The following is a 21,697-nucleotide window of genomic DNA, read 5'->3' as shown; positions in this document are numbered from 1 at the left end:
AGAGACGCAAACAAAAAAAGAATACAACCACAAATAAAATGCAGCAAACAAAAAAGCGACGCAAACAAAAAAGAATACAACCACAAATAAAATGCAGCAAATAAAAAAGAGAGACGCAAACAAAAAAGAATACAACCACAAATGAAATGCAGCAAATAAAAAAGAGAGACGCAAACAAAAAAAGAATACAACCACAAATAAAATGCAGCAAACAAAAAAGAGAGACGCAAACAAAAAGGAATACAACCACAAATGAAATGCAGCAAATAAAAGAGACGCAAACAAAAAAATAGAGACGCAAACAAATGAAATTCAGCAAACAAAAGAAAAGATGCAAACAAAAAGTGCTGAAAACCAGAAGCGCTCCAGACCACTAGAGGGAGTCAAACAAGAAACAGCTGTGTCCAAATTTAGGGTCTGCATCCTTTAAAACGGGTGTTCAGAAAAGCAGCAATGGCAGCAAAATTATTTTTGCTGTATTACACTTAAAATTACACAAAATTATTTTTTACAATGTTTTTAGGCGAGAATGTAGATGCATAAATCTGAAATATCTGCTCGGTTCATCAATAAATCACTTAATTACAATATTGCTCCGACGTTTTCGGAGATGTCTGCTCCCGCTGCATTAACAGCCCCCTTGCTAGCTGTCAGCTGGCCGGGCGCTCCAGGTTAGGCACACAGAGAGAACCCATGTCTCCCGGCAAATTGTTTTAAAAACTCCCGATAGTTTTCCCCTGAGTGGAGGTGAAACACAGATAATAGTTGTAAAAATTTTTGGTTCACTAAAGTATTTAATTTATTCCTGGGCAAATGGGTTTGACTGGTTAAAGCTAAGCCTTGCTGCATTTCATTTGTTTGTGTCTCTTTTTTTGTTTGCTGCATTTCATTTGCTTTTTGTTTGCGTCTATTTTTATGTTTGCTTCATTTCATTTGTGCGCGTGTCTTTTTTTTTTTGTTTGCATGTTTTCTCTGTTGCTGCGCATTTGCACCTGTCGGCCACCGTAAATAATAGAGAACAAGGCATAACGTTTAATGGGACACACTAGTTTGGAGCTTAGACTGCTCTGTACAAATCTTTACAAAAAAGCCCACAGTCCCACACCACAACAGTCATACGATGAAATTTTGTTTTTGGATTTTTGAAAAAGCAAAACCACTCTCCAGTAAAAAAAATGTGACTTGATTAATAAGTAACTAAACACAAGCAAACATCATCATTTCCCCTTGAGGAACAAAGTTCATTGCTCTTGTTGCAGCAACCTAAAATTACACAGGAAGACACTTTATAACAGTCCGTGACATTTTATAGTTAAACAAAGTGCATCTAATTCTGTCTGCTCAAAGGCTAAAAAAAGAAGTGAGGATAGTGCTTCCTGTGTTTTGTGTTTCTCCCTCCTTTTAGTGTTAAAGTAATGACCTGGTTTTAGGTTCCCACTTGGAGAAACTGGAGAGAAAAATCTTGCAGTCACAGTGACCACAATCACTTAGAAGGGATTCAGATGTCTGTTTATTGGACTCCTCTCAGCAGCCCTGTAAAAAAGCAAGCTTTTCTCAGAAGTGCTTGCAAGTAAGGTAATGAGATCATTGTCCTTTTTTCCGCAGTCTTAAAAATACTAATCCTGAATGTAGGTCAGTCAAATCTCTGAGTTTCTGCTATGCTGTTTCACGTTAATGTCAGCGCTATTCTAAAACCTATTATTCCGAGTGGAGCCGCCCCCGCCCCATCAACTTTCTCTCATTTTACTCTGTGAATGAAAGCCTTGCTGTGTCCAAACCAATCCTGTCCAAGCAGCAGCCCAGACCCACTGAGAAAGATGCTGCTGTTCCCTTTGCACAAAGTAATCTCTGCAACAAAACTCCATGGAGAGAACACAAAACTGTTGGAGTAAAATATATGGTAGGATAAGGCATTTTTGCTTCTTTTGCTTTTCAGTCTTTGAGTACATTTTATAAGGAAAATGTTGCGTTTCATACAGGTGTGCAATTATACTATTTGAGCTCTGTTCACAAGTAGGTTTTTATGTCTCATTGTTTTTGTTTAGGCAATTATAGGATTTGGAAAAGCAAAGTTGATGAGTCACAACAATCAGGATTACGAACTGAGGAGACTGAGCAATCCCTGTGGACACAAGGTTTTCTATTTGGAGAAGTTATATGGAGTAAGCTTACAGGACCTTATCTTTTTATGCCACGTTCGTTTTGCTTTGAACAGGATTTTCCCCTCCAAGCCGAGTTTGTAATCACATCAAAGAAATGGGTACTTAAGAGATAAACTTTATAATGGAAACTACCCGACACCGAAGAAAAGTCATGCTTTTATTACTGCTTCTAATGGTAAGTTGGTAATCTAGTTAATATATTCTAATAACGGCTTCTGTTTAAAGGGATTAATCGAAATCATAGCTTGAGCTGCAGTAGTGAGCACTATAGTACTAGTATAGCATGCTATACAGTATTTGTCTGTGAGGACTGGAAAATACATCAAAAGTTGTTTATTTTTTATCTTGTAATAACACAGGTGTTTAATATGGTGGTCTCTCATGAAAGAAATCCAGGGATTCTGAGGACTGAAAGCGAATTTTCTGGTATTGTTGACGAGCAACACAAGCCTCCCTCCTGGTATAATACATCTGTTGATGCAGAGCTGAAGCATGGGGCAGTCAGCTCACTCGCTCATAGCAGATGGCAAACACAGATGGCTTTCTCACAAACTGTTTATTCATTTCAAGTAAAGGAAGACACCGTGCCAGGTTCATCATCTCTCTTCTTCTGTTAGCAAACACTCTTGTTTGTTTACAACAGTTAATTTGACTATCTCATAAAATTCTCCAAGTATCTTGTTGTTGTTGTTTTGTTTTTTTCTTTCTTATTTTATCTTCAATTTGTAACACTAATTAATTCCCCCCCCCCCCAGTAATTAGCCAGATGTTGTCTTTTCACTAAACTGTTTTCAGACCAAAGAGTAATTAGCTCTGGTTCACTGTGTTGACAGGAACAGTTGTGGGAAAGGTGGAAGCGCAGATGGACAGTCCCACGCCTATCACATACACAGTTCAAGAGGACGATGGGGAGAACGTGTTTCTCCTCAACCCCGTCTCAGGGGAGTTCCTATTATCCCGCAGCCTGGACTTTGAAGCACAAAGGTTCTACATTCTCACCGTAGAGGTGCAGCAGGGGCACTCGCAGGTATCCAGTGTCAGAGTCTACTTTAATGCGCTGGATGTCAATGACAACCCTCCTGTTTTCAGTCAGAACAACTTTACTGCATCGCTGCTGGAGGACACACGTATCAGAACTTGCTTCCTGTCACTAAATGTGTCAGACAAAGATGATGGTAAGAGATAAAACATCTCCAGCATAATGCAAATGAATGAAACAAACAAAAACAAAAAAAAATAGAAGCTGCATGACAGTGTGCCTGCAGATTAAGAAAAGACTCTTACCGGCTTCTTCCAGTCTCCCTGATCATATAAAAGCAATAACATCTGACTATCTTAAGAATTGGTAACAAAAACATTAAAAAGAGAAACATAATCATTTTGATATTATACCAGCATTTTAGTCGAGGCATATTTTGACACTGAAAACTTGCAGAATTCATGCTCAGTTAAAACCCTCACATATTAGTAAATCAATAAACCTCCTTCATCTGTCCTAGATTTAAGGAAAGCTGTCAGAAGAATCAAGCATTTTAAGTTCCTTTAAGGCCAAACATACCTGATTTTTATACTGTTATTTATAGTACAAGAACTTTCTCAAGTTTATGTTAAAACCCAAACAGAACCTTTTTCTTTATCGTAAATTCTTGATCATGGCAAGAAAACACATTTTAGGAATCAGTTATTTGCAGCCTACATTTTCTGGCTGTGCATAATAGTTAAAAACCAGAACTGCTATTTTTAGAAATTTAAAACAATCCATATGATGAAAACTTTGATCTAATGGAAAAGGGATTGAGATGAATCTGTTTTTGTCATCTTGATTTTAGGCGAAAACGGAGAAGTGGAACTGACAGTTGCCAGCGGTGATGAACTGGGCATGTTCTTCATACGCTCAACAGGTAGTTTATGCCTGAACAAAGAGCTGGATAGAGAGAGCCAGTCTTCCTATAACTTGACTGTGACAGCAAAGGATTGTGCACGGCCAGCGTCTTTGCAGCTCACCAGCACTGCTCGTGTAGTTGTGGAAGTGGAAGATATTAACGACAACGCTCCATTTTTTGTTTCTGCCCAACATGCTGGTATAACGGAGGACTCTGCGTTGCATTCTGTTGTTATGACTCTACATGCTGAGGATGAAGACGCAGGATCCAATGCAAAGATTTTGTATTATTTACTCAACTCTTCTGGTGGGACATTCAGCATTGACAACACAACTGGAGAGGTGTTCCTGGAAGAGATATTAGACAGAGAAAAGGCAGACACTCTTACTATTACAGTGACAGCCACTGATATGGGTTCACCCCAAATAGCCACTACAATGAATTTCACAGTGCATGTTGAGGATGTAAATGATAATGACCCTGTGTTTTCACACAGCAACTACAGTTTGTTTATCAAAGAAGATGCTCAGAGAGGAACAAGCCTGTTTCATTTTGAAGCTCAGGATCAAGACATTGGATCAAACGGGCAAGTCCGGTACAGCCTGACACCAGCTGGTCCTTTCGTGGTTGACGCAGTTCGAGGCGTGCTGTCACTTCGGGATCAACTTGACAGAGAAAGGGACTCAAACTACAGCTTGATTTTAACTGCCGCTGATCAAGGGGATGTACCCAGATCTGCGACTGTTACTATCAGCATTACAGTGTTGGATGTAAATGACTTTACACCCCAGTTTTCTCCAGAACTCCTGATCATTCATGTCAAAGAAAATGAAAAGGATCCGTCTCAGCTAACAAACCAGGTGCTGCTGGACCTCTTGGGTCATACTTTGTGCAATCATCTCTAGGCATGGGCCGAGATGAGATTTTCACTGCAAAGAAATGATTACGGAAAATATAAAACACTATCTGTGATTTGCGTGAATTACAGGTGCAGTGTTCTATCATTGAATTGTAGCTGCATGACTACATGTAGAAATATAATTTTCTGCAGTGCAAATATGGATAAAAATATAAGGGCACATCACATTTGTAAGCTTGAAGAAGAAACTATGTGGTACTGCCCCTTTACCTTTCACAGATTGTTGGGAAGACCTTCAGAAATGGAAACTGATTACATATGAAAGTGTATTTAGCTACTTTGTCAACTCCATTGCTGTGCTTATAGAAACTTTGGAAGACCTAAACTGTCTTTGATTTTAAGTTTTATGTTGTAGTTTAAAAATGCAGTCTAGGCCAGGAATAGGACCGATACCTGAATACAGATAACTGGCTCATGCCTAGTCAACAGATGTTTTTATTTTTATTCAATTAATGTTTTCAATCCTTTTTTTGACCAGGTTTCAGCTTTGGATGAAGACTTGGGGATCAACAGTCAGCTTATTTATTTTATGCAAAAAGGAAACAGCGACGGTCTGTTCTCTGTCACTCCCAACGGTGTGTTCAAGATTTTACACAGCTTGGACAAGGAAAGAGAACCATTTTACACTGTCATCATAACAGCTGTTGATTCAGGTAATTCATATTCAAGATCAACATAAATTAGATTCAATATATAAATAACACCCCAAACAAAATTTTTCACACGTCACTTTGCAAATTTGAAGGTTTTCCACCACTAACTGGCACTCTGACTATCCATATCACTGTGGATGACGTCAATGATAACCACCCTGAGTTTTCAGAGGAAGTCTACAACACCATAGTGTCTGAGGACAGTCCAATAGGCACAGTGTTTGCAATGATATCTGCGTTTGACGCTGATGAGGGCATGAGTGGTGAAGTAAGGTGAAGAATCACATCCAAAAGAGATTTTAAGGGGTTAGACCAACACAAACTAGTTGCACAGTTGTAAGGTGAAGAAAAAATGATACCTGTTTTTACATTTTTTTTGAAAATATGAATTTGAAAGGTTGGTTTGCATTTATATTCACCCCTATTTACTCTGATACCTCTTAATAAAATTCAGTCCAACCAATTACCTTCAAATGGTTTCTATATAGCAAATAAGCTCCATTGACCATATAATTGGATCTCCCATAAACACATATGAGCTATAATGGAATAGTTATTAAATGGTTAAATGGTAAAATGGTTTTGACCTAATTCCAACTGAGATCTGTTGCAAGACTTAAAGGGGGATCTACAAAGTATTGAATCAAATGAGCCGAATACGTACCTACCCCATGCATAATTTTTATTTGTGAAAAAATAAAAACCATTGGTCATTTTCTCTCCACCTTTCAATGATCTGTCACATGAAAACCTAATAAAATACAATTAAGTTTGGAGCTGTAACTTGACAAAATGTGGAAAAAGTTTGAAAGCTAACTGTTTCGGATGTCACTGCATACTAACAATGTTTCACTTTTTCTTTAAATTAGGTATTTCATGGAAAACCACGATGCGCCATTTGCTATTGAGGAAACATTTGGAGAACTGCTTACCACCGATTTCTTGGACAGGGAGACTGTAGCCTTTTACACGCTGACAGTGATTGGCACAGATATGCATCCCACACAGCCGCTGTCAAGCTCTGTACTTGTTACTGTCCTGGTTGGGGATATCAATGATCACTGGCCTCAGTTTCTGGACAGCCCCTTTGTGGCTTATGTGTCCACAGAGTTTCCTCCAGGTGAGATGCTTTGCTTCCTTGTGACAGTGAAGGTGACACTGTTGAGACTGAGAGCAAAATTTACATATTTTGTTGGTATTTTTCCACAGGCTCAGTTGTTTGTGCAGTGAGAGCAATCGATGCAGACACTGACATGAATGCAGAGCTGCAATACTCTCTATATGGACAAAGTTCAGACCTTTTTTCGATTGATCCGAACAGCGGCACAGTATTCACTTCAAGCTTACTGCAGAGCATGGATGATATTGTCATCAACGTGTATGTAGAAGACGCTGGAGAAAACCCAAAATTTGACATCACTACTATCAGTATCAGGTTTCACAACATTTATGACTTCCCAGAGATGAATGTGGATGTTCTGAGTTATTCTCTCTTTGAGGACGAGCCAGTGGGAACAGTAGTAGCTGTTATTTCTGCAGCAAGCATCAGAGCTGAACCTGTCTCTTTTTATCTTGCTTCTGGAAACTTTGAAGAGATGTTTCATCTAGACCAATTAGGTGGAGCACTGACAGTTGAGAACCCACTGGATTATGAAAGCAAAAAGGAATTTTTTTTGTTGATAGAAGCCAGAGACTCTGGTTCGCCTCCATTTTCATCATTTTTAGAAATTCACATAAACATCACTGATGTAAATGATAATTTCCCCCAGTTTACCCAGACTGAATACAGGTGTGAGGTTTATGAAAATTCCCCACCATCTGGAGTTTGTGATGTTCTTGCTCTCGATGCGGATTCTCCCAATTMCAGCTCAGTATGGTACAACATAACAGAAGGAAATAATGATGAGTTTTTTACACTTGACCCTGAAAACGGTTTGGTAAGCACCATTGTAAGTTTAGATCGAGAAAGCATTCCCTTTTTTAATTTAACAATTGAGGCTGCAGAACCTGACAACCCCCTTCATACAGACCAAGCAACGGTAATCATTTCTGTTTTGGACAGGAATGATAATGCACCTCAATTCTCTCAGATACATCTTGCTGAGGTCTCTGAAAATGCTCCTATAGGGCACACAGTTCTGCAGATAACCTCAACTGATGATGACGCCGGTTCTAATGCAGTAATTAATTATTACATACCTGACCAAAATCAGGATCTCCCTTTTGACATCGAATCCACCACTGGCTGCATCTTTGTTAGAAGGTCTCTGGACAGGGAGGAACAGGACCATTATGTCTTGAAAGTAAATGCAAATGATTCAGCATGGAGTGTTAGCACTGACGTCAGTATCTTTGTTTTAGATTTCAATGATAACCGACCAGTATTTTCTAGCGATTTGTATTCAGTTGCTATCCCAGAAACAAAACATTCAGAGATTTTTGTTTTGCAAGTCTTTGCAACAGACACAGATATTGAACAAAACAGTGAGGTTGTCTATGTTGTTGAACCTCCAAATGAATTATTTTGGGTAGATGCTTCTTCTGGAGATGTTTTTTCAAAGCAGCCACTCCTTTTACACAATTCTACTTTTGAAATCTATAACTTCACAATTGTTGCATTTGATTGTGGCAGCATTCCTCTGCACAGTAACACTACTGTTATAGTGAGATTAGAACAACTGAACGTCCACCCTCCAAAGTTTTTGCCTTCTCCACCACTGGTTTCCATTCCATATGACCTGTTGGTGGGAATTGAAGTGGCCAAGTTTACTGCAACAGATCTAGACGTCAATAGCAGTGATTATATTAAATATAACGTCAGTGGTGGTAATGCTTCTGATTTCTTCTGGATTCAAGCTGACAATGGAAAGTTATTTTTAAGTCAAACTTTAGAAGAAAGTCAAAATGAGTCACTTACTTTATTAGTTGTGGCCAAAGATCAGGGCTTTCCTCCTATGATCTCTGAGACTGAAATCACCTTTGAAATCACTGGGAAAAATCACTTTTCTCCCAGGTTCAGTGAACCAGAAGTCACATTCTCTGTCCCTGAAGACTTGCCTGTTGGATCAGTGGCTGGGAAAATTCAAGCAGAAGATGGGGATTATGGTCCCAATGGTGTAATTAAATACCTCATTAGTCCTGAAAATCAATATTTTCCGGTCTCCGTTGGAGAATTCTCTGGGCTGCTAACACTTACCAGAGAGCTTGACTTTGAAAAAGAAACCAGATATAATCTGCAAATCAAAGCAACAGATGGTGGATGGATAGCTAAATCTGCCTGGATGAATGTAACTCTGATTGTTATGGATGTAAATGACAATCCACCTGTCTTTTTATTGTCAGAGTATACCACAACAGTGCCTGAAAATTCAAAAGTCAGAACAAAGGTTCTAGATGTAAAGGCCACCGATATCGACTCAGGAATAAATGCGCAAATATCCTACTCTTTTATTGCTGGCAGTTTGGATAAATTTGCAATCGATTCAAAAAATGGGAGTATCACTACTTTGGATGTCTTTGATTACGAGCAAGAGCAGATGTTTGATTTATCAGTCAAAGCTTCAAACACCGCCAGACACAACTTGTTTAGTTTGGCTCATGTTATCATCCACATCCTGGACCTCAATGAATTTAGCCCAACCTTCACAAAAGAAAGTTTTAGCTTTTCAGTATACAAAAATGCTCCTGTTGGAACGTCAATAGGAAAAGTGACGGCCACTGATAAGGACAGTGGTCCTGAAGGTGAGGTGTTATATCTAACTTTTGGCCATGGCAAAAATTTTGGCTTTGACATTGGCCCACTTTCTGGAGAGATATATACAAGTCGTAGTTTGAGGGATCAAGGAAACAGTAAAGTAATTTTGAAAGTCTTGGCAAAAAACTCTGGTGTTATTCATGGAACAGACATAGCTGAGACGTTGGTCAATATTAATGTGATTGAGACTAACGATGCACCCTTGTTCACCTCCACATGGTACGAGGCAGATGTTAACGAAGACACCCCAACTGGGACATCTGTGTTAACTCTAAGTGCTTTGGACCAGGACTCTGTACTGGATTGGAATCGATTCATCTTTAGGATTGTAGACGGAAACACAAACTCCTCTTTCTCCATTGATCCACTTAGTGGCATTGTGTTAGTAAACTCTGATCTTGACAGGGAACGCTGGCCAGTTTACAATCTCACTGTCACAGCCACTGATCATGGTTCTCCCCCAGCCACTGGGACAACAAATGTCATTGTGAATATAGTTGATGTTAATGACAACGCCCCCCAACTCATGACAAACGAGATTCAAGTGAAGGAAAATCAACCTGAAGGAACCATAGTTGCCAGATTAAATGCATTTGATTTTGATTTACCTCCAAATCAAGGTCCTTTTACTTTTTGGCTGTCAAATTTGTCAGCAGAAAGTGCTTTTTATCTCACTCCAGATGGAGTTTTACTCACCAGACATGTTGTTGATCGGGAGCATATCTCTGAATATCGATTACTGGTGGTGGTAAAAGATGCAGGGTTTCCTCTATCACTGTCTTCAACAACAACACTCCACGTTAGGGTGGAAGATGAAAATGATAACCCCCCGTTACCACGAAACATCTTCATTGAGGTGAAATATTTTGGCAGTTCTTTTAATGGCGGCATGATTGGCAATGTGCATCCTGAGGATCATGATGAGTCTGATGCATTCCTCTGTTCCATTATAAGTGGCCCGATTAACATGTTCATGATACCCAATGGTACATGTGAGCTATGGTCATCCCCCTTTCAGGGCGAGGCCACATTCAATGTCACAGTTGAAGCTACAGACCAAGCTCATTTTCCAGTAAATAACAGTATCTATGTGAATTACAAAGGTTTTACAAATGCATCTGTGGACAGTTGTATTTTTTTCTATGTGGCCTCACGTTCAATGGAAAACTTCTTGACTAATAGGTATTTGCGGTTTGTGAAAGCCTTGGATAGTCTGTTCAACCTCCAGGCCTCAAAGACTCATGTTTTTGGAATTAAACATATTGGCATGGAGATACTACTACTTGCAGCAGTGAAAAACTACAATGGGCAATATCTAAGCAGAGAGGTAGCGAGGAGTATATCTGCTGGACATAAGAAGTTACTGGAGTCCCAAAGTAATATGACAATTTCTCACATCGCCAGTGATCCATGCCTCATGAGCCCCTGTCAAAATGGGGCCACATGCAACAAAAACATTTACATCAGCCAGGAGGTTGCTGTCCTGGAAAGCATGGCTGTCATCTTTGTGTCGCCACAGAAAGAGATTTTTAATTGTACCTGTTCGGTCGGGTTCAGCGGTTCACTCTGTGAAGATGACATTGATGAATGTGAGGCGAATCCTTGTCAGAACAACAGCACATGTGAAAACACTGCAGGAAGTTTCCGCTGTCACTGTCAGAGTGGCTTCTCTGGCTCAGTCTGCTCAGCTGATGTGGATGAGTGCCTTAAGGTGAAGTGCCAAAATGGTGGGACATGTATGCAGTCACAGGAGCGATACCACTGCCAGTGTGCGCCTGGATTTGAAGGTAGAATTGATCACAAAAACAAACTTAAACGTGTTTCATTGTACTAACCTTAACCAGAATCCTTGCAAAAAGTATGTTTACCTATGTCTGCAGGAGAAAGGTGTGAACAGCTCAAAGATCACTGCAGGTCTACACCATGTTTTCAGGGAAGCTGCATTAACCTACAAACAGGATTCCTCTGTATCTGTCCCTTTGGTAAGAACATAAAGGCACATAATGCAAAATGAGGAGAATGTTAATAGAAGCAAGAAAAAATGTGAGCTAAAAAAAGCTCACAGTTCACTATTTAATAATAACATCTATTCCTTTGTAACAACAAGGTTTTATATCGAAATTGACAGGTTTTCTTCTGATATTTTATCTTTTGTCAGTTGAAAGCTTCATTCCGTTCAGATAATCAATCCTTTGATCTATTTTTGCAATGACCAATGAATTCTAAGCCTTTACTTCATTATTAGAACAGAAGCATGTCTTATTTTTTGCTTCCTTTAGTCATTGATCATCAAACAGCATATCCAATCTTGATAACAATAAATGTCACTAAATGCACTTTAAATATATGCATTTGCAGATGTAGTAAAAAATAGATAATTTTAGTAGTGTTCTCATACAAATGTTATTTCCATACAAGAATAGGTGTTTTATGATACAACTAAGTTCCAAGAGTCATTTGTATGACCGAAATTAATGCTTCTGCTTTGCCATATTACGTATTTAACAATATTAAACACAATCTGATCACTACGTAACCTAGGTCTACAAAGATATTTTAGGCATGCTAAAAATAGTTTCTAGTAGTATTGTAACTTAGCAGCAAAATATATATTTAAATAAAAAAACATTAAATAACTTCATCAAATGACTAAGTATGTTGATTTTATGATCAAGTTACTAAAAATTATTTTCTTTTCAGGAGTCAGTGGTGTCCATTGTGAGGAACCCAGTTATGGCTTTGAAGAAATGTCCTTTGTGGAGTTTCCCCCACTGGATCGCAGGACTAATTTAATTTATTTTGAGTTTGCAACAGTGCAGAGGGACTCCCTACTCCTGTACAATTCAGGAACCTTATCCAGCAGGGAGTTTTTTGCACTGGAGATACTTGACAGCAAACTACAACTCTCTTATAACCTTGGCTCCGGACCTGTAAAGTTGCAGACGCATAAGCAAGTTGCAGATGGACATTTTCACAGCGTTACTGTCAGAAGGATTGGCAATGTGAGCTATAACTATCTACACAATGTAGACCAGTCATAAGTTGATTAAAATATTCATGTGGATCTGTATATTTTTAACAGATGGGGACTTTGCTTGTGGACAACTGTACAGATGTTGTGAACAATGGATTCTGTTTTTCAGAGTCTGATGGCACTATATCAGAGAGGTGCCCATAAATGAACTCTTACAGATGACAGATTTTTTTTGTCATTTTCAGCCTTATCTGAACAACCTTAACCTGAGTAAATATTTTCTTTTCATTTTTGCATCTCTTAGGACTCTTGACGTTGGAAACACAAATATGATATTTGGTGGACTGAGAAGCCTGGAAGTAATTTTGCAACATCCAAGTCATATAAAAACACATGACTTTGTTGGGTGCATTCGAAATATTCAGATTAATGGCATCTTGCTGAGACCTTCTTCTGGCCTTGCAACATATAATGTATTCAACAGGTAGTGTTTTATGCATTTAAGATATTATGAATTAACCACTAAATTTGCAATTAGGATGCTACACGTTTTTTTTTTGTTTTTTTTTACATTTTGTTGGAATGTGCTGGAATTATTCTCAAGCAACATGTTCTATTTTTCCCTTAAACAAAGGTGTCCTCGAGCAGCAGTGTCAGGATGCAACAGCTCCCCATGCAAGAATGGGGGAGTGTGCCATGACCTTTGGTCTGAATATGTTTGTGAGTGTAAAACTCCCTTTAGAGGAAGAAACTGTGATACAGGTAAATAAATACATAAGTAAATATAGAGAAGTGGATTGACAAGCCAACCAACAATATTTTCTTAAAAACTAGTGCAACAGTTTTAAACTATTAAATGCTATTTAACAATGTTCATAAATTAATCACGTCCATTATCTATCAAAAATCATTCTGTAAGATGAACCCTACCATTTCTAACTCTGTTTTCTGTTACTCAAAAAAAAATCCACGAGATTTCTATGAAATCCTTTAAATTATTATTTATTTAGAATAAACACTGAAACTAGCATTTTAACAAAGTGAATCTGAGTACTGTACTGTCAATCATAGCGAATAACCATCAAGAATTCATATTATAATTCATCAGACAATAGCAAATCCTCCACAGAGCGTCTCCAGGGGATTGTTCCAAGACAATCTGCTGTGGATTTGGAGCCACAGCAGATTGCAAAAGTCTATGACTGGAGAAGCGCTGTAGTAATTCAGTCTATTTGCCATTTAAGATGCAGGGTTGCTCTGGGTGAGAGCAACTGGGTCAGGCTGGCTGTCAATTCAGGCAGACATATTGGTTGTTTGGTTATGAGTCTGGGTTTCAGTGGGACCAAACTGGAAATATAAAACAAAAAAAAGAGAGAGTTTATAAGATTTAGCTGACAGACACCATGGTGTAATGACTATTAGCTGACAGACAATCTTCCAACTTCATTTGAACTGGGACTAGTTCAGCACTCCATCTACAGTTAGACAGGATGAAAACCTTTCTGACCGTCTTGTAGTAAGATATTGATGAAAACTATTTCTTTTTGGGGTAACTAAGTCAGGTGGGACTGAAGAGCCAATCAGGTGCAGGTTTAGGATACATACAAGTCTAAGACAACTTAAACCTTAGTCGACTACATTTGCACTATGTATTTCCCTTAGGAATAATACATTTCTTCTAATAGGCTATCACTTTACCCACAGACATTTTCAAGGTTTGGCACAATTAATTATCAATACTTAAGTTTAAAACCCATAATTTATTATTGCAAAGCCTTATTTACCTAAGAACACTTCCAACACATTATATTTACTGGTAATCAAACAAATATTTTAGCAATACAGCAAGGTCATATCTTCATATTTTTAAGATCCTAAGATGCCACCTGCAGGAATAGGAATGTAAATTTGACTGAACTAGGGTTTATCTGTCAAAAAGATACTTTAAGAGTATTCAAGTTCAAATTCAAAAAAGATAGGCTTCACTACAATACAAATGAGCAGTTAAAATACTAGGATTGCCATTAATGTCCTAAGGATTTGATCAAGGAAAAAATAGGTAAACTGTATTTGTAAAGTGACAAAGAGATCCTGACAATAATTTCTATAGTCTGTCTCTTCATTAAGTCTGATAGCTTGATAGAGCTAATGTGGAGTTACTGCATGTTAGATTTTTCTTTGTGCAATGTTGGGACTGAGTACTTGTTTTCTTACCTTTTTGAAACAGAAATATCTGAAGAACTTGTATTACACTTTAAGGGGATTGATTACATTGAGTATGTCATTAAGGAGAGATTTAAGAGAGATCTTCTGCTTAAAGACCTGAAGGATGGTGCCAAACAGGAAGACACAACAGTCCAAACTGTCATTACTGTCAAGTTCAAAACGAAAGAAGATGGAACCCTGCTCTTTATTCTTGGAAAAGGACATATTGTGTTAATGGTTTGTAAAAAGTATATTTAATATGTGGGCATGATATGTCTGAGTACATTAAAAACTCTGACAATATTTTTTTATTTATTTTCAGGTAAGAGACGGACAACCTGTGTACACTTCCATTGATCCTTTAGGACATATGTCAGAGTTTACAGTGGAGCTGTTAGTTGCTGATGGTCTTTGGCACATCCTGTCCTTATTGACCAGAGGGCGTAACCATTCACTGTATGTTGATGACAAAATGGTCTTGAACATTACCCAACAAAACATGGACTTAAAACTGTTTAGTTTGGAAAAGATCATTCTTGGTGCAGCTCCACCAAGACAAAGAAAACTCCAACAGTCAGGTAATCCTATGTCATATTAGGTCATTTTTTAGTTTGTTTTTTAACAGTGATTTCTTTATTATATACAGTGATTTCTTGCCAGTATCAAGTTGGACTCCTTTTTATTCCCGACTAGTCTTATGCCTTAGTTTCACAAATTCAACTAGGTGTCAGAAAAATCCTCCAGAGATTTTGATCAATATTGATATGATAGCTCACACAGTTTCTACAGATTTGTCAGTTGAAGATCCAATATTTTCCATGGTTTTGAGGCCAATTTTAATGCATCAAAATTCACTCAAATATCTTTTAAGTTATATTTGATATATACAACTAAAGGTAAGAAAGTCAATGTAAAGCCATGAAATGCTTTTTTTTTTTTTGTCATTTTACACTGTCAGCCATGGCATGCTCAAAATATACTCTTTGCAAAAGATTGAGTTGTTTTTTGTGTTAAACAGTTGAGCAGGTACACTTAATGAAGTTGCCAGTATTGTTTCAAGAGAGGCTTTTCTAGAGTCAACCTGATGTCTCTGAACTTTCTTGTGGTCACAGGATTTAGTGGATGTGTGGAGTACCTGAACGTCAGCGGTCATACTCTGCCTTTCAGTGGACACAGTTTAATGGTGGAGGTCTGGCCGAGCTCGACTCTCCCGCAGTCCAGCTGCAGCTCTCCAGGTGTCTGCCTCTTCTCACCATGCACTGAAGAGACCACCTTTTTGAGAACATGTCTTTCAGACTGTCAGAACCGGAGGCCGTGCAGACCTGCAACACGGGATAGGCCATGCATGTGTCTACAAAATGTCTCCAATCCTTTCTGTGATATCTGCATTTCCACTGTCAGTGAAGAGTGCTCAGAGAAACAGCACAACAGGCCTTTTTGGATTATAGCGGTGGTTCTCCCTCTGATCTCCATCCTGGTGATTGTATGCATGTTTGCAGTTCTGTACAGACTGAAACAGCAGGATTCAGTTGTTAAAAATGAGAACCTTACACATGAAACAGGGCAAGAAACTGAAAACGCAACAATTTGTTTTGATGGCAGTCAGGTGCCTAAAGCTGGACTTTCAACCTCAAAAGGGAAACGTCTTGATCGAATAAGTCCATGTCAGTCAAATGAGAAGCTTAATAGTTACGGACAGCTGATGCTTCCGAGTGAGCTGGCGTATTACGAGATCGGCAGCATCTGCAGTGCATTTAATTCTGACAACAACTCACCAAGGCTCAGCTGGCACAAGCATTTATGCAGCACAAAACGTCTTAAAAGTGATTCAAACCAGTGGGGGGATCTGAGGAGACTGCTAGGTAATTTAAAGAAAGACAATCCTGGTGAACAGAAATGCCCTCCAAAGCATCAAAATACTTCCTCATTTCACAAACAGTCATTGTGTCAGCTTGACGCAGAGCAGCAGAGGCAGAATATGTCCTGTCGTACAAAAGAGTTCCCACAGCCAGAGCTCCTGGAGCCAATGCAGCCGCTAAGCTTCGAGGAAATTAGCAAACTGGATGCTCCTCCTGAGCCAGCTTTTTCACATCAAGCGCTTTTAGAGGCTGGACCCCTAGAGTCCACGATGACAACAGAGACCTCATCTGACTGTGAAACAGACAGCACGTTTACTTGCTCTGAGTCTGACTATGACCACTTTAACATCATTACTGGCAAAAAATATAGGCATGAGCAGCCATTCCCATCAGAGTGCAGAACAAGCCAGGATGTCTTTGAACTAACATCCTCCTCCACTTTAAGTCAGGATATTTCCAAGACGGATCCCTTTGCTATGTTTGAACAATGGGAAAAAAATGTAAATGTGCCCCTGACTTTTGGAAGCTACGCTGCAGTGTTTGAGGACATTGCTGGTATGCCCATGGAGTTCAGTCACAGCGGTGATATGCAAAGTGATGAGGAAGAAATTATTTGAAAGGTCAGAGCAGATGAAGTAGTTGATATCTGATTCACTATAATTTTCTACTGTATTTAAATCTCTAGGACAAAGTTGTCTTTCTGGTCAATCGCAAATAAGTTTTTTTCTTTTTGTAATCTGCATCTTCCAAGCTTCTGTTCAGCTGAGTCCTGTCTTGAGATGCATGTTGTTGTTTTGTGAAGTGGTGCTACACAGGTCTAACATGGGGAAATGAAGCTGATTTTGTGAAATATGAAATCCTTCCACCTCTTTCATCTTTTGCTTTTATTGCATTCCCATTCTGAATAGTGCATTGTTAAGATATGTTATCCAGTGTTCAACTAAATGGGTTATATTATTTTTTTCTTGCTCTATACATGCAGTCTTACTGTATTTTTTCCTTTATTGAGGGATCATCTGTCTGTGATGGAAAACGTGATGCTTGATGAGTGCCCCCCCTGACGGGCAGCATATTATTAACCAAATGATTCAGTATCACATTCAGTTTTCAGGTTTTCAGCATCCCAAGGTGAATGAGTCTTCATCAGTTGAGACAAGTTGTTTGGACTGTTCTACGTGATATATTGAGATATTATTGAGTTATTATTGTGATACTTGAGTAGCAGCTGTATAGAGATTTGTGTGTGGTATACACAATGAGCTCATGCTGCTCAAATGCAATGATATCCAGTAAAGTGATGACGATTTTATCTTGAAAGCTTTTCTGATAAAACTTAAATAAAATAATTTTGAGAAATACGTGATTCCTGTATGTGTTGTTGGCTTTCATTGTATTCAAATTTTAATGTCCACGACAAACTAATTTGCGTATGTCAGTATTCAGATGGAGTAGAAACCAGATAGATTTTGTAGTTTATTGGCCGAAAATATAGCACGTCACTGAGAAAATGTAATTCTCTACACCAATTAAATAAAACTCTACATAAATGTTCTTCGCGTGAAAGAAAGCCATAAAAAGTCATGCTTGCACTGCAGTTTTTTATATGTTATGAGAATATCCAAATATTATATTGTTTAATTGTAATCTAATACAATGTTTCAGCTGTTACTCCATAAAACCTTAAACAAGCACATTTACTTAAATCTGTAATCTCATTGGTTTAAAAAAGCACAGAGGTGGGATGAACCCTGGACAGGCTGTAGGTCTATCACAAGGCTCCAGTTTAATGTAAAAAGTATTACATATATTGTGAATGTGGACTTTTTGAAAAGCATATTGCCAGTTTAACTCCATCTAGTGGTTAAATCAAGGAGAGCTTTAATTAAACCATGTGAGACAGAACTGATTCCTGCAGAAAAGAAAAATATTTAATATATATATAAATTTTTACAGTCAGAACATTGGAGCAGACAGTATTCTCATTTCAGTCAATTCATCTGACGTACAACGAGGCCAAATTACATCAGAACCTTATGAAATGCACTGCTTACATTAACAACCACAAAAGCAAATTTTAAAAGGACATAGAGAATTAATGTTTTAATTTCAGGAAAAAAAAGAAGATCTGTCTTTAAATATCTAAAGCATATTCACGTTCAATCTTTAAATGTTAAACATCTTCTATGTTTGCAAATGGTTGTCTTGTTTCTTTTTTTAAATAATTTAGTTAAACACAGGATATATGTGCTACATGCCAAACTGCTCTTATAACTTATAAGCAAACAAACAAACAAAAAAAAAACTTTCATGAACTAAAACCAACATTAAATTTTATGTAGTAAATCTATACATGTTTACTCGTCACAAGTTTGGTCTCATTTTGAAATGCAAGATTTATTTTCCTATTACTGAATCTCTGGGTCAAAGCGTTTTTTATTTCCATAGTTTTCAAGCAGTATATCACAGGGTTGACGGCTGCAGGTATGAGGCTGTACAGCATTGTTATAATAATACGAGCATCAGGGCTAAATTTGATTCCCAAATTATCAGTAATGTATACAATACATCTTGGCACGTAGTATAGACAGGTAATGAAGAGTTGAGGGGCACATGTGGACAGGAATTTGTAATCCCTCCCAGAGGCAGACATTTTCACAACAGCCATAATGATAGAAAAGTAAGAACTAATTATAAATGTTAGAGGAACTAAGAGAGTGACCATTGCATTTGCAAATGCAACCATTTTTACATAAGCAACATCATCCCCACATCCCAGCTTGGTGACGGAATTATGATCACAGTAGCACTGCATGATGGTATTAAGGTCACAGTAGGGCAACGTCAGCGCATGTAGCACAATTCCCGTCATCCGTATAAAAGTCAGAATCCAGCACAAGCCGCAACAAATAGAAATGTTTTTGTTTGTAAATAAAACTGGATATTTAAATGGAAAACATACAGCAACAAAGCGATCCAAAGCCATCATCAGCAAAATTAACGATTGAATCGCTCCCAGAGAGTGAACAAAATACATCTGTGCAAAGCAAAATCCAAACGAGCACATCATATCATTCCACCAATATCTGGCGATGATTTTTGGGAGTGTTACAATGCCAAAGAACAGGTCTGTCATTGCAAGGTTTAAAAAGATCATGTACGTTGGCTTGTGGAGAGTCCGCTCACATATGATGACAGCAAGAATAAAAACATTTCCAAATACAATAGCAATAAAAACAAGTAAGAGAACAAACGATACTATGCCATAGTACTCTGGTGGAAGTCCAGGGAAGCCAATGATCATAAACTCTTTCACATTTGTAACGTTTCTGTATTTGATCATTTGTACAAAAAAGGAAAAAAAAAATGTTAAACAGAATTAAAATGAAGCAGACCTTCAGTTGGAATTAAAAAGTCACAATAAAAACCACTGCAGTTCAGCAGTGAGCTTGCAATCGCAAAAGAAATAGTTCAAAATATTTCTAGGATATTTTACAAGTGAACTAATTCCTCTAAGTTATTTGTAGACATCATCTTTGTGCCTCAAAGAGAACCTTGTCTCCTTCAGGTGATGTAACCCTGCAGTTGCACCTGCTGATTCTGTCTCTCTATTTAAAGCTTTTCAACAGACCATTCTGATGACGTCCATGGAAAAGAAAACTCTGAGGAGCAATATTCCCAAAGAGTCAAGGGGTATTTTAGCATTTTCCTGCTTATGTCATTTAAAAAACTATTTTGAATGGAATTGGTTGTTTGTGATTTGTCATAAATTCTGTGTAATATTGGGGAACCGTTTAATTTGTTCAAAGATGAAGCAATCTCTTACACCTGTACCGCAGTTGGAAAACAACACTTCATTTGACTGCATCTCCCTTTTTCTCAAAGGGCGGATGCACTTTAAAATCAGCAAAAGAAAATTTGTTAAAACAGATAATACCCACATTTATTTGAAAATATTGTATAGGTTTCTATGTAGTATAGTGTGGCAATAAACTCTGGTCAAGTATTTGTCAAAAAATATTTAGTAAAAGTCAGAACATGCCAGAACAACTGGAAACTGGGTTCTCTCATAGTATTTTTCTCTTTTGGTGTCTTAGCTAGTTTAATGCAAAAATAAATAACAGCCTGACATCAGAAGATGAAAATGATTTCTACAATAAATTATAATTTATTAAATTTTCCCCAGGAACTACCAACCTGTTAAAATGTTGAATATGCTTAAAGTGTGTAAAATATTTTGGAGGGCAACAATACCATAAAAGGTAATATTGCTTACATATATTTAAAACTAATTTTCAAATCGATGAAGCGAAGTAAAGAGAGCTATGGGTGAAATGATGAACACAAAATAATAAGATCTACTGCAGGGGTCCCCAAACTTTTTCCTGTGAGGGCCACATAACGTTTTCCTTCTCTGGTCGGGGGCCGGAGTCAGTTTGTAATAGAAAAAGTGAGATGATTGCAGGAGTGCCTAAATGTAAGAATGTATTGTTTTCCAGAAAGCACAATCAAATAACCCTCTCTGGGTTCTTTGCAGAACAAAAGTCAGAAAATAAATAATAACACTATTATTAAAATAAATAACCAAATAAACCTCTCTGGGTTCTTCACAGAAAAAATCCAGGAAGGATTATAGTCCGTATTTTCCTAACTATGAGCCGCACCGGACTATAAACCACAACCCCAAAGTTTTTTTTTAACCAGTAAACATACACATATAAACCTCAGATATCTCTGCCGCTCCAAGTTTTCCACAACGATGCAGCAGCAGAGGGGGCGGACAGTCAAAATTTGAGTCATAACAGGTCAATTGAATATCACAATTTATTATGTTGAAAAATAAAAAGTTGCCAAGTTTAGATTTTAGTGAACTTATTACGGTCGTTTCCGAACATTAACTGTAACAGTAAAAGTGCTGATCCTTCGTGTTTGCTACTAGCATGTGCTAAGAGAAAATGGGCACGTTCTTCTTCTTCTTCTTTAGATTTCAACAGCAGCTTGCATCCATTATTGTTGCACTACTGCCATCTACTGGATCCTAATATCTATACCTCAAATTCTCATAATGATCCCAGTATTATTTAAAAAACTATTAAATAGCATTCCCCCTCAATGCTATTTAACTGATCAACATTCTCAAATTTCAATTCCCTATTAAAACCTAATTCCGTTTTAATGGGCGCTTCCTTCTTTTATTTCCAATTTTGACTTCCAATGATTCACTTTGTAATGGTCTCGCTATGGYGTCTTGTACCAAAACTAACCATCAGCCAAACTCCTTTCACACGAGT

At 37.9% G+C, this 21,697-nt stretch overlaps 2 protein-coding genes across 3 annotated transcripts; one reads left to right on the top strand and one right to left on the bottom strand.

Annotated features, from left to right (window-relative positions):
- The first annotated feature begins 1,684 nt into the window (after positions 1-1,684).
- LOC103475191 (protocadherin Fat 4) lies at positions 1,685-17,747 on the top strand. 2 transcript variants are annotated; one of them, XM_017308168.1, is made up of 18 exons: positions 1,685-1,900; positions 2,046-2,135; positions 2,216-2,337; positions 2,522-2,753; positions 2,996-3,337; positions 3,992-4,905; positions 5,443-5,617; positions 5,710-5,890; positions 6,487-6,737; positions 6,827-11,158; positions 11,252-11,353; positions 12,072-12,373; positions 12,454-12,539; positions 12,650-12,829; positions 12,980-13,107; positions 14,573-14,787; positions 14,873-15,128; positions 15,663-17,747. In XM_017308168.1, the coding sequence occupies exons 3-18, from the start codon at positions 2,284-2,286 to the stop codon at positions 17,024-17,026; spliced, it is 9,114 nt and encodes a 3,037-aa protein (XP_017163657.1). In that variant the 5' UTR covers positions 1,685-1,900; positions 2,046-2,135; positions 2,216-2,283; the 3' UTR covers positions 17,027-17,747. The 2 variants fall into 2 exon arrangements, with proteins under 2 accessions (XP_017163657.1, XP_017163656.1); XM_017308167.1 differs by having other exon boundaries at positions 2,046-2,337.
- A 646-nt stretch (positions 17,748-18,393) lies between these two features.
- LOC103474961 (olfactory receptor 2AT4-like) lies at positions 18,394-19,960 on the bottom strand. The gene has a single exon (XM_008426258.1). It carries the CDS (start codon positions 19,747-19,749, stop codon positions 18,754-18,756), a length of 996 nt encoding a protein of 331 aa, XP_008424480.1. The 5' UTR covers positions 19,750-19,960; the 3' UTR covers positions 18,394-18,753.
- Between the last annotated feature and the right edge of the window lie 1,737 nt (positions 19,961-21,697).

This window comes from Poecilia reticulata, linkage group LG13 (genome assembly GCF_000633615.1).
Source record: "Poecilia reticulata strain Guanapo linkage group LG13, Guppy_female_1.0+MT, whole genome shotgun sequence".
Classification (NCBI taxonomy): Eukaryota; Metazoa; Chordata; class Actinopteri; order Cyprinodontiformes; family Poeciliidae; genus Poecilia; species Poecilia reticulata.
The sequence above is the reverse complement of the archived record's forward strand: the minus strand, read 5'-3'. Positions and strand labels throughout refer to the sequence as shown.